At 41.2% G+C, this 14,384-nt stretch overlaps 1 protein-coding gene across 1 annotated transcript in view; it reads left to right on the top strand.

Annotated features, from left to right (window-relative positions):
- LOC139329489 (copine-9-like) overlaps nucleotides 1-14,384 on the top strand; it is a 183,627-nt gene that overhangs the window by 36,667 nt on the left and 132,576 nt on the right. The window contains exon 4 of the mRNA XM_070959834.1: nucleotides 8,865-8,968. Within this exon, the coding sequence (XP_070815935.1) occupies nucleotides 8,865-8,968 (104 nt within the window). The remainder of the gene's footprint in view (nucleotides 1-8,864; nucleotides 8,969-14,384) is intronic.

Here is a 14,384-nt window from a genome sequence, read left to right as displayed (position 1 = left end):
AGAGTTAGAGACTGTTTTCAACCAACCAATGGAGCTAACTAATGTTAATTAGCTAGCAAGCTACATCTTACATCTTTTCAATTTATTCGGCAAAATGAACAGTTGCAGACTGAAATGAATATCCTGCTTTTGTTTTCTGTCCAAAGTCAAGGACCCACTAAAAAGAAATACTGTGAACTCCAACAGTAAATCTGCCACTGTTATTATTGTAAACTGAATATGTACAGCCTAAGAATCGGAAGTCCAGCAACATTACCAAAGGGGGGAGAGGACTTAGCCAAGGGTCCAATGCCTACAAATACTTTTATTAACAAAGTTGAACTGTGCATCATTTTTGTCAAAACCTCAACATTTGAGGGGACTCACTGACAAGTTGGTTTTGTCCCTTATTTCTGTAATTCACGTAACAAGCTGCTGATGATATGTTCTTCTAAACTGTCAAAATACACAGTTTGCATGTCACAGAAGAACGGTGGTTAGCACTGTTGCTGCATAAAAAGAAGCTGCTGGATTTAAATCCTGGCCCTGGATTTCCTATGAGTGCTCCAGTTTCATTCCAAAGACCAAAGACAGGCATACTTTATTAGGGCAGCTGGGAGCTCTAAATTACTGGCTTATCCTCCAGTCACCCATGACCTTGTGTAGGAACACTGTTTTAGGCATGGAAATTGATGGTTCCCTTCACATATGTTTGGCATTTATCATTTTCCTTTTGAAATGACAGTTCATATGATTAGTGGTGAAGGTCTGTTGACAGTATGTTGGAATTTCATGTAAGCTGTTTTTATTGCACCACATAATCAGCCATGCCTGTCAACATTGGAATCTGAAAATAAAGGAAATGCCCAGTACCAGTCCACTACCCATACCACTGTCCACATACACCTTACAGTTAGACAAGGGTACACACAGTGAGTCCTAAAATCACCACAAGGCAAACACTTGCTTCAAAATATCAAAGCAACGGTTGAGCTAACTGGTTCCTACATTAAGTGACTATAGTTAGGTAGTCAGAATCAGATACCTGTTTGAAAGTGAAATGCTGTGATCATTCCTGCATTATATCAATGAAAACACAAAACTACATATAAATTCTGCACTCAGTTATTCATGTATTACGTGAAGGACATGTACACATCACTTATTATGATTCAGTTCTGATTTTGACAGATGCAACTGGCAAGTCAGCTAATTGGTGTTATAGAGTGATGATGAAAAGGGGTGGCAGACATAGTTTAAACTCAGTCATTTACAACTAATGTTCCACATACTCCCACCTGCTATATCAGAAGGGAATGTAGCAGACACATCAAGTAGGTGGTTATGCCCTCAACGTTTTATTTTTCAGAAAGGTAAAAAAAAAAGTGACATTTATGAGAAAATTATTAAATAGGAGGACAGTGGGAGAGAAGAGTGAGATGCAAGAGAATTCCAGGAAAAACTGGAGGGGTGACAGGTCTGAAAACAACAAAGGTCACTGGCTTTGGTCATGGCCAAAGTGAAAGCAAAACATCTGGGTTCTGTTCCAGACAGAACACACAGCCTCCTTCAAAATCCCAATTGGGTTTCTAACTTCACTCATAACTAAAAATCTAGCCTTGGAAGCATAGACGGGGCCAGGATTTAAATTTTTGGTGGGCCTACTGGGGTTAAGACACTTTTTAAATATATTTTTAAACATTTCAATGTTTAAATCACGAAATTGCTCATTATTTACCTGCGATGGCACGACGACTGCTCAGATCGAGTAAAATGAAACAAAGTATCCTGTTTATTTTTTTGCTGTGGATTGTGTAGACCAGTACATCCATGCCTTTAGAAAACTGGCATTTTAATTCTATCTAAGGAAATACCATGTTTGGATGGTCTGTCCGGAGGATTATTTGTATGTGTTGATTGCAGGGATAAAGAGAGAGAGAGATCGGCTGCTGAGTGAGTTAGACTGATTTTCAACAAGAGGGAGAGCGTTGCACTGCTGTGTTTTCAAGGCAATCCACTGACAATCATGTCAGGCAGCAATTTTCTGCTCTACCTCCCATCTTGCCTACATTGTTTTCTAGGTTCTTCTAGTCTCAATGGGAAATGTATTTGCAGCTATGGAATTAGGCAGTGACTGAATGTGCATTCTAAACCAGTGATAGATGGATTGATTGATCTGATGCATTGCTATTCCCAATATTGAACACTGGGTGAAACCCTGATTAATGAAAATGCATGAAAAACCAAAACCACCCACAACGTTCGAGTTCCCTGCTTGAACACACTTGACAAAAGAAGCAAGTAGCTAGTCCTACTTTAACATCTTGACAGTTCTGAGACAGCAGGGATTACAGTTAGAGAGCTGAATGACTGTAGGAGAAGACATTGGTGAGTTTATGGACATGGATGAAGTGATACTGCGAGGCGGCTGCACTCAGTTTTTTCAGTTGCACTCAGTTGTTTAAAGCCACAATGGTTTCAGTTTCTTAGAGCAACTGGTGTAGTGGAGCCCATCTGTCTTAGAACACGGAAAGCAAACCTCAGGAACACTTGGGCTCTCTATTACTGGAATTCAATATGGCAATGTGCAGCCTGAGTGGATCTCAGAATATTTTTTATGAAAATTTTTAATTACATTTAAAACAATATAATGCATCTGAAGCCTTCAACCTCCACCTTCAACCACATCTGCCCCCCCATTGGATCAACGTGGCCTGGCATCGTAGATGCTGCTGGAATTATGTCCATAATTACAGAAACATTTGACAGCAACCATTGCTGGAAGACAAACGTGCAGAAAGGACCCCTTGCTTTGCACACTGAATGGCATGCATTTAGATTTTTTCTTCTTCTCTGTCATGGTATGTGGTACACATTTTGATTTGTCACTGGAAGAAAAGCAATGCTGTCAACAACCTTAATGGCTTAGTTCCATTTAAGCATCACAGCAAGCCATAACAGTGAGCCAGCATGAACAATACATGTGTCCAGGAACTGACACATAAGTAAACGGATTAGGATTATTAACACTGTTAAATACCGGTCATGCGTTTGACATGTCAAAATGTTTTCAGTTTGCAAAACTATGTTGAAACTGTCCATCTATTTTTCTTCTTTTTTTAGTTCAAGGGCTTATTTATTAATAATGAGGACTACTGAAGTTTATTTTTAGCAAAATGTAATTAGTAATATAATCAAATCCGCATCTATTTTCCTTTTATTTATTTATTGTCTATTATGTTCCCCTGCGGGCAGCACGGTGGCGCAGCAGGTTGGTGACTCTAAAATTGCCCCTAGGTGTGAGTGTGAGTGTGAATGGTTGTTTGTCTTGTGTGTTGCCCTGCCCTACCCCGCCTCTCGCCTGTTTACAGCTGGGATAGGCTCCAGCCCCCCGCAACCCCGAAAGGGATAGGCGGTATAGAAAATGGATGGATGGATGTTCCCCTGCTCATTCCTTTCCTCTTTCAAAGTAACAAACCAAAACAAAAACCATAAATGTTTGGCAGTTTTTTGGAACCATTTCTGAAACATGTATTCCTTGCTGTACTTTTTAAAAAAATTATTATTATTATTATTTATGGGCAGCATTCAGTGTGGTTTTCCTGCATGCTACTGTCACTGCTGGATCAAAAGATCATGATGCAACCGTGAGCAAGTAGGTCTGCCCCGCTCCACCCTCTCCCCCGCACTCTTAAATACAGTGGTAATATGAAGAGCCTCTCGATGTCCTATCCCTCGATGCATGTCAGGGCACTTCCACTGTGAAGCCAGGGAACAGTTAACAAGTAAATATGAAAAAAAGGGCTCCGTTTTAAGGATCAGTGGAGCTGCAGTGGGTAACACTGCTGGGTGTTTTGGCAGCTGTCAGCAGAGCAGTGATGGCACAAAGTCTTTAAGTTTCTGTCCTTGCCCCAGAGCTGCTACACTGTAGAGGCAGTGGAAGGCTTTCTCTGTGAGTGTGCTCTACAGTACAGTATGTGGGTGTTTGATCCTCTTTCCGCCTGGCATTAACATACAGGTATATGTCATATCTGCATAGTATTATGATATGGATTACAGGGTTTACAAGAACAGTTGACATTGAAATGGTTTTGGTAGTATACAAATAAACATCAGATTTATATTTCTGCCACTTTCAAAGACACTAACACTTCACTTTCTTTTGTAATTTTATATATTGTTTAAAAGCTGACAGTGACTACCTGCTAAATATCAATAGCATCTGAGAGATCATGTACATTAGGTACATGGACATCTGGAGCTCCCTTTAGTCCATCCTCACAAACTGCATGAAGTCCTAATCAAAAAGGCTTAATTTATCTAAACACCCCTAATGTCCATTTGATTGTATTTATTTTTCTTAATTTATTGTCTTAATAGGAGTCACCAACCCGTCGATCTTAACTGACTTTCAAGTCAATTACAAAGCATTCCAGTTGAGAGGTAATGTGCTCCTTTTCAAAGAATGCTGTCCTGGACCCACAGTGGGACTGCTTTAAAACATAATTCATCTACTAATCATAAGTTTTTTGCGCGTGCACACACACACACACACACACACACACACACACACACACACACACACACACACACACAAAATCAGAGTTAGAATCAGAATCAGGAAAGCCTTTATTGCCAAGTACAGTTTTACACATACGAGGAATTTGCTTTGGTGAAGTTGGTGCATGACACATCTAGAAAAAAATAAGCTGTTAAAGTAGTAAAAAATATAGCAATATAAATACATATACACAAGCCCCTTTTTTTAAACACTCTGTTTTTTCAGAAAGTCCAAGCTGAGTGTTAATATAATCCAAAGAGTTATGGCAATGTCAATGTGTGAGATGAGGCAGAGGTGAAGTGTGAAGAGTGTTGGGGGGGGGGGTTCCAGGCCTTGTTAATAAGGCTGACAGTAGACGGGAAAAAACTGTTGGCGTCAGGCGTGGCCTGTCTTGTGGCGTGAGGTTTTGGTCCTGATGGGCTGCAACCTCCTGACAGAGGTGGGTGTCTCAGAGAGTTTGTGTCCGGGGTGGGAGGAATCAGCCACAGTCTTTCCTGCATGCCTCAAGGTCCTGGAGGTGTACAGGTCCTGGAGAGACAGGAGATTGCAGCCAATCACCTTCTCTGCAGACCAAATGACACGCTGCAGTCTGCCCTTGTCCTTGGCAGTGGCAGCAGCGTACCAGATGGTGCTGGAGGAGGTGAGGATGGACTCAATGATGGCTGTGTAGAAGTGCACCATCACCCTGGTGCGTGATGGAACACAGCAGTCCTCGCAGAAGCTCATGTAGGATGTCACAGCCTCTGTGTACTCATCCAGACTGTTGGTAGCAGTCCTGAACACATCCCAGTCAGTAGAGTCCAAACATGCCTGGAGATCCTCCACAGACTCACTGGTCCACTTCCTTGATGTCCTCACTACAGGTTTGCAGTGCTTTAGTTTCTGCCTGTACGCAGGAATCAGGTGGACCGTCAGAGTGGCCCAGTGCAGCATGGGGGACAGCGTGATAAGCGTCCCTGACTGTGGTGTAACAGTGATCCAGAATATTCTCCTCTCTGGTCGAGCATTTAATAAACTTTCTGTATTTAGGGAGTCTGTGGGTGAGGTTACCTTTGTTAAAGTCGCCAAGGACAATAACTAAAGAGTCCGGGTTGGTCTGCTCCACACACAGTATCTGGTCTGCGAGCATATGCTGTGCGTCCTGCACGTTTGACTGTGGCGGGATGTAAACTCACGGGGTGAATAAAAAGGCTTACAGTTTATGATGAAAGATACCAGGTCAGGAGAACAGTGCTGCTGGATCACGTCGTTGCACCAACCACCGTTGATGTAGAAAAAGATTCCTCCACCTTTAGTTTTGCCGGAAAGTTCCGTGTCTCTGTCCTATATTGTTCATTTTTGAAATGAACGATGTTTGTCTTCATTCATTTCAAAAGTATTCAACTAGTGGACACAATGTGTCCCCTACTTCACTGAGAAGTCCATTCTCAGTTTATGTGATCAGAAGACTTCAAGTTTACACATCATACTTGTGTAAGCGGCATACTGGACCATAATTGACTGCGAATTGCAGCTGTAGTTGTGATGTGGTAAATGTGCTGGTATGTCCACATGTTAAACTGAGATTTAAGGTGAGCACAGAGAAGCGTTCCTCATTCAGCAGATGAATGTGAAATCATCACCGTCATTCTGCAAAGTGGTGTTTCGCTTATTGATTAAAGATTAAACAAAACACATTATTGATTTATTTCTAACAGACCTTTACTGACTAAAGTCACAAACATTGGCAGTGAGAAGGAAGCCATGGACTGTATCATCAACCATCCAGCTTAACAGTCTATGCCAATTGGCTAGTATACTGTAGAGCCAGATAACACATATACTGACAACTATTCATCTTGACTATCACACCGTGGGATGCAGTGCAAGCCATTCATTATCCTATTCACTGGTTTTTGCCATCACATAGATGTGATCATTTGAAACTGTATAAAGCACAGCTGTATGTCCTCGCAATAATTCTAATATTAAACTCACTTGTAGCTGTAATGTACAACAAAAACAGGTCTCATTATGGACAGACTAAAACATGAAGCTTAATAAATTAGTTGCAACTTCTGACATCTATGACAGGATAATTTTGCCTCTGGTGACAATCTGAACCCATAACTCTGAAGGCTCTGACAAGCATTAGGACCTCTGACCGAAGCCAACCAGAGATTAATACCTGATGGAGAAGATTCTATTCTCTCTTGAGTGTGGAGTTAGACTGACAAAAGAGAGCAGGAACAGGGGTGTGGGATACAGGCATTTCACAGATCAATAGCTCATTGTTATCACCTGCCAGAGAGCATGATGGGATTGTCTTGTGAGTGGAGAAGTTACTGTGTAATTTTACAGCAATCAACAGGAGATTCACCTACTGTATCTGAGAAGATGCTATTTATGTTTATCATATGACATGATATTATAGCAATATTATTATTATTATTAATTACAGCATTATTATCGTACAATCAAAGGTACTGTCAATCTTGAAAGACATCTATAACTATAAAAGAACATGTGGAATTCTGTAGTAAGCTAATAAAGTGTAAACAAAGCAAAATGTGTTGTATATTTTAGATTCTTCAAAGCAGCTCATAGATAACCTGAAGGTGTGCTTTGGGTCATTATCCCATCTAGTAACAAATGATGGTTCCACAAAGCACAAACCTGATGGAATGCAGAATACTGTAGCCAAGCTGGTTAAGTGTGCCTCAATTTGAATAAATTGCCAATGGTGTCGGGGCTGCACGGTGGCACAGCAGGCAATGCGCGTGCCTCACAGCAAGAAGGTCGCAGGTTCGATTCCCGGGTCGGGCCTTTCTGTATGAAGTTTGCATGTTCTTCCTGTGCATGCGTGGGTTCTCTCCGGGCACTCCGGCTTCCTCCCACAGACCAAAAACATGCTCATTAGGTTGATTGGTGCCCCTAGGTGTGAGTGTGAGTGTGAATGGTGTGTGTATGTGCCCTGCGATCGGCTGGCGACCGGTACAGGGTGTACTCTGCCTCTCGCCCGCTGACAGCCGAGATAGGCTCCGGCCCCCCCGCGACCCCGAAAGGGATAAGCGGCATAGAAAATGGATGGATGGCCAACACCATCACACCTCCAACGTGATTGGAACCAAAAATCGCAGATATGGCCTCATCAGAACAAACAACAGATTTCCACTGGTCCAATGTCCATTCTTTGTGTCTCTTGACTAATTCTCTTCTTCTACTTGACTTCCTTCAGTAGTGGTTTGTGCAGCTGTGTGCTGTTTTAACTCTGTTTTAACTCTGTGAAGCATTCATGTGGCCTCTAATCTGAGGTGCCATTAATTGGCAATTTCTGAGACTGGTAACTGTAATGAACTGTTCCTGTGCAGCGGAGGTGACTCTTGGTCTTCCTTTCCAGGGGCAGTCCTTATGAGAGCCATTTTCATCGTACTGTTTGATGGTTTCTTGAAAATACATTCAAAGTTCTTGAAATGTTCTGGATTGACAGATTAAAGTTACGATGGACTGTCTCTTCACTTAGTTGAACGGTTCACACCATAATATGGATTATGAGAGTAGTTTAATAGGACTTTTTACTGTACACCAACATTACCTCTGCATAACACAATGAATGGTCTCAAATGCATTAAGATGGCTAAAAATTCCATTCATTAACTTTTGACAAAGCACACCTGTTAACTGAAACCATTTAAGGTGACTTCATCACAAAGAGGATGCCAATAGTGTCCACTTCCAATTAGAATGGGATTTTTCTTTGTACATATTTTAGAGGGAGCCTCAACCCATTATACATGTGTCATGTAATTGTGTTGATCAAGAGTAATATCTAGCTCTGTCTTTGTCAATTTTAGCAATTTTACCTTCATCCTCCGACAAATTATTAGGATTAATTGGCTCAGCAAAGGCATCATTTGGGTAATGAGATAATTAAATGGATTCTGTAAATCCCTGAATATTAAAAATTGAGTGACCCTGGCAGCTCTCCCTGCATTCAATGACAGATGTGGATCTAAAACTAAAGTAAATCAAAATCATTTATGCTCCCCAGCAAAGGAAAAGACTGAAGATAAATGCATGTGGGTAATTTTTACTAAGTTAGATAATGGGATCAGAGATTTTAATGGCTTTTCTAGTTTGATCACTGGTTCCAACTGATTTGCAGAATGTCACTTTCTTTCAAAGTTTGGTTGTCGAAAACTTGTAAACCCACAAAAGATACTACACAGACATAGGAATTACCATCCAAGGACGTTTGTTTCCCTCTCACCAAATGTATACATTGATCAGCATGGTGTTGACTTTCTCTTTCTGTCTGTCTCTCTTGCCACTGTCTTTCTTCCAGTTTGGTCGGACAGAAGTAATCGATAACACGCTGAACCCCGACTTTGTGAGAAAGTTTGTCCTTGATTTCTTCTTTGAAGAGAAGCAGAACCTTCGTTTTGATGTGTAAGTGGGAACATCTCTGCTTATTCCCCCGACAGCACCTCTGTATCTTTCCTTTGTTATAACAGGGAATTACTTTTGGCCCACTCACTCATACTCACTTGGCCATCAAATCATTTTGATGGGATGACTCTCATCAAATTGTCGTAAGTCAGCAGTATCTAACAGTATGTTTTAAATGTCTCAATGGGTTCCCATGGGAAAAACATGGGCCATTTTTTATTTGTTAGGAAAACCGAGAAAATAACGTCAGTGCTGGAAAATTGGACCCTAAAAACACTCACTCAGAGTCGCTCAACTGTAGGTTTTCATGCTGCCAGTCTAAGAAAATTTTTTGCAAAGCTGGGAACACAGCTGTATTTATAAGAAATTCATTCAACACCACCATATCCACCACAAATATTGGATTGAATTAATTGTCGTCTTTGGTGCAAAGTTATTCTTGGCATTAAATAGTCTCTTTGCCTGCTGCACGTTCTGTGCTGATAAGTACATATTACATATTTTATTGATAACATAACTTGGAATAATATTAGCATGTTACACAATAATAAGCTTATGTCACTGGACTGTGTGTCATAGTGTAACTAACCAGATGAGTCTCCATTGTAATTGTATTAATGCACATTTTGAACAACAATCAGAGAATTTCTGTCAGGATATTACGATCACATTATAAACATATAATGACACAAACACCTACACATTTTGACCAGTCCATGACTACAGTATTAAAACAGTACCATGACTAGCTGGCCCAGAGCTGTGGAAGGGGACTGATCTAATTAGTGCTGCTGTGTAAACAGTGGTGAGAGCTGTCAGACAGCTGTGGAAGAAAGTTTTTTATTTTCTCCCACAACTAGAACGTAAAAATGGTCAGATATATCCTAAAACATAGGTGCAAGGTGATCACAAGCAGCATTAGTTAATCTACATAACGTGACACATTCCCACTTCCAGTGTAAACAAAAGTCAAGGCTGTATGGAGTCAATGTGGGGGGGGCCAAGTATCTGTTGAGTCGGCCCACCGCCAAAAAAGACCCAAAATATGAAAACAAAATTTCTGCTATTCTAAAATATTGAAAAATTCAGGATGAACCTTTTATGCTTCTTCATTCTGTATTTTTTCTAATAAGGTCTAATAATGTGTTGTGTTACATTGCCCAGTTTTGAGAGCTGACTGTTACTGTTTGCACTTTGCTTAATATATATGAATATGCAATAAATGAAAGCTACTGATTGGTGATAAATTTACCCCTATAAAGACATTAACGTTAGTTGAATACACCTGTGAGTGTTACTGCTGGGTGAATGTGTGGCTAATTAGCTTTCCAGGTGACTTAGCAATGACAGCTAGAGCTCTATTTTTGACTCCGCCGCCGACGCGGCGCAGTGGTATTTTCGAGCAGCGCAGGCAGGCGCACAGTGCACTTGGTATTTTGGTAAACCGAGGCGTACAGAGGTGCGCCAGGATGGGTGTTGCGGCGCAGTAGGGGGGAGGTGTCGGCATAATAAGCTGGTGCATTGGGATTTTCGACCATTTCGGTCTGCGCCGGCGGCATAAAAGTGCGCTGAAAGCTCGCCACCTCAGACCTGGTCAACTTGGGCAAGTGGATTTTCGTAAACCAGCGGAGTCGTGTGCTCACGTCAACAACACCTCACAGTCAGGTTTCCACAGTGTCTGGCATTTCACTGCAATCGGTAATTAGCAACAGCCGCGATTCAATGCAACTATCTGAGTCAGCACATACAGTTAGACCTAAATTTATATATTTTGATCGGTATCTCATTTGACCACATCACAAGCGTGTTCAGCGCACGTAATGGTCACTCACCCTGACTGAATGTACACAGGTGAAACAGGGATGTCTGGTGATCTGTGACTCAAATTGCCCGGTGACAAACGTGTATGTCACTTTCCCCGGGTCAGCACATGACTCGTTCATCCGGCGAATTCTAGCATCCCTACAGTCTTTCAGGGGGACACCCCTCTGGATGGGTGGCTGCTAGGTGATAACAGCTATCCACTGAAAACGTTGTTGATGACGCCATATATCACACCGTCAGTAAGACAGCAGCATGGTTTTAATGGTGTTTTCAGCAGTGCTCAGTCAGTCATCAAAGGCACACTGCGATCAATAATTAGCAACAGCCACGATTCAATGCAGCTATCTGAGTCAGCACATACAGTCAGACCTGTATTTTGATCAGCATCTCATCTGACGACATCGCAAGCGCGTTCGGCACGCGTAATGGTCACTTACCCTGACTGAATGCACACAGGTGAAACAGGGATGTGAACTAATCAATTGACGTCGCCATGCCAACCAGAAACAGCCGTGGCGTCCTACACAGCATATATACTGCATCTATCTCAGAGCACTCAAGAGACAGAGAGAGACAGACACATGGAAAAACGTAAGTGATGATTGTTGTCCAGTATTACCCACGTCATTTCATTCCAAATACAAATGTAATCATAGTAATGCTTAACGTTATCTACAAAGATGGAGTACATCATTGCTTTGAGGAGGATGAAGAGGAGGCCGAGGATTTACCGTCTAAGGACCTCATATTTAGACATCAGAATCAGAATCAGAATCAAAATTCCTTTATTTATCCCCGAGGGGAAATTGTTTTTGTTGCAGTGCTCCTTTTAAGAATAGAATTAGAATAAAATTAGAAAAGAAAGAAAAGAGAGAGAACTATATATATATATAAAGTAAATATAAAAACAGTATATATTTATGTTGAGAATATATATATAAACAAAATATACCACAAAATATAGAACAGAATATAAATGAATAAATAAATAGAATATATAGATAGTCAGTATATATATGTGTGTGCGTGCGTGCGTGCGTGCATGTGTGTGTGTGTGTGTGTGTGTGTGTGTATATATACACTGACAAAAAATAAACGGTATATACAAACGGGTATCACTCATGTCATGAGACATGAGTGATGTCAGTCTCCTCCTGTGAGAAGTTTGGGTGTCAGACACTTTCCTGTGTCTCAGTCATCCTCCAAACTTGCCATGCGCCTCACCAGCGGCGTTCTTAAAGGTGAGGCGAGGAGCTGCTGTGATTGGTGAAAATTTAACTCGGCTGTGTCAAACCCACTCCATGCCTTCTCCCCTCCCTCTTTCCGAGTTGCGTGGGTGGGACTGAGATGAGAAGGAGGAGGAGATGTGCCAGCGGCGCAGCGCACGAAAATATCAAAGTCTGCGCCGCCTAAAACAACCATCATTTGAAAAATGTATTTCTTCTGACCAAATAGACCTTTTTCTCCAGACAAATAGTACCCCAGGAATGTCATATGCTACCATATGGGAGTCACTTACGGCATATCTCAGGGGTCAAATGATCCCATATGCAACCCATAGGAAACGAGAACGCAATAAACGACTAGGGAGCTGAACCAACAAATATTGAATATAGACAATCAATTGGCCCATAACTTTACACCGGACCTTTTTAAGGAACGATTACTACTACAAACAAAATTTGACAACCTCTCTATAAGACAGACTGAACGGATTATGTTAAAAACAAGACAAACATATTATGAACATGGTGAAAGAGCAGGGAAATTATTATTGTCATCAACTTAAACAAACAATGGCACAAAGTGCAATCCCTGAAATCCGTGTTTCACCAGACTCAACCTCTTCACACCCACAAACCATTAATGACTGTTTTAAAGCATATTATACTGAACTTTACAGGTCAGAGGCATCTGCAAATGCGACGGACATTAAACATTTTTAGACGGCCTGAATCTACCACAAATTAGGACAGAGACATGCTTGATACTGATATAACAACCGAGGAAATAATACAGGCAATAAAATCCACGCAAAATAGTAAAACGCCGGGTCCAGATGGATTTCCTGTAGAATTTTATAAAGTATTTGTTTCCAAACAGGCACCCTTCTTACATTTACTGTTTCAGGAAATGGTGTCACATGGGAAACTTCCTTCTACCATGACACAGGCTACTATATCAGTTTTGCTGAAGAAAGGTAGGGACCCATTAGACTGTGGCTCATATCGTCCAATCAGCCTATTGTGCTATGATTACAAGATTCTCACCAAAGTTTTATTGCGTCGTTTAGAAACAGTGATACCAAAAATTATTGATTCTGATCAAACAGGGTTTATACCAGGGAGACAATCATTCTATAATATGAGGCGTTTGCTCAATGTGCTCTATTCAACCCACTCAACCCGGCAGGCGGAGGTTGTACTCGCACTTGATGCAGAGAAGGCCTTTGACCGGGTTGAGTGGGACTATTTACTTACAGTACTAGATACATTTGGATTTGGTCCTACTTTTACCTTGTTGATTAGAATATTATATGAATCGCCAATTGCCTCAGTGTGCACAAATTTCATCAGATCTGATTACTTTAGGCTACATAGAGGTACACGTCAGGGGTGCTGCCTCTCACCATTTTTATTTGACCTGGCCATCGAGCCACTGGCTACATCCTTGAGAATGCAACCAAGCATTGCAGGTATTACCAGAAATAACACAACGCATAAAGTTTCATTGTATGCAGATGACCTTTTATTATATATATCAAATCCAGTGGAATCAATCCCTAAACTTATTCATACACTACAACAATTTGGAAAACTATCAGGCTACAGCCTCAACCTAACAAAAAGCTTGCTCTTTCCCATAAATCAATTAGCTAAACACATCGACTATAGCGGCTTCCCATTCAAATTAGAACAACAGTCTTTTACATGTTTAGGCATAAACGTTACACAGTCATATAAAAACTTATACGACTGCAACTTTAAAGTTTTGTTAGAATGCACCAAACAGGACTTTCTTAAATGGTCAGCTCTCCCTATTACACTAGCGGGTCGAGTTAATACAATCAAGATGACAGTGCTACCAAGGTTTTTATACCTGTTTCAGATGATCCCAATTCTGTTAACTGAGGCATGGTTTAAACAATTGAATAGTCATATTACTAGTTTTATTTGGGGCAACTCCATGCCCCGAATTAAAAGAATTTCATTAGAGATGCCCAGGAGCACGGGTGGACTGGGACTGCCTAACTTCCTATTTTATTACTGGGCAGCAAATATTTCTAAATTAAATTACTGGATTTCACTGCATGAAAATAGGATGGGGCCAGTGTGGGCCACAATGGAACTCGAATCCAGTTTACCACTTTCACCAGTCTCCATCCTAAGTAGCTCTCTGCCCAGTAACTTAAGTCTTCAACACCTGGGGCCGGTTACCAGTAACTCCCTCAAGATATGGCAGCAATTTAGGAAACATTTCCACCTCAATCAGCCAATCACTCTCCTCCCCCTGGTTTGAAATCACCTGTTTCACCCATCTCAAGCTGACACTGCTTTTGAAACGTGGCACCGCAATGGGTTGGTGTTTTTCA

The sequence above is a fragment of the Chaetodon trifascialis genome, chromosome 3 (assembly GCF_039877785.1).
Source record: "Chaetodon trifascialis isolate fChaTrf1 chromosome 3, fChaTrf1.hap1, whole genome shotgun sequence".
Lineage (NCBI taxonomy): Eukaryota > Metazoa > Chordata > Actinopteri > Chaetodontiformes > Chaetodontidae > Chaetodon > Chaetodon trifascialis.
The sequence above is the reverse complement of the archived record's forward strand: the minus strand, read 5'-3'. Positions and strand labels throughout refer to the sequence as shown.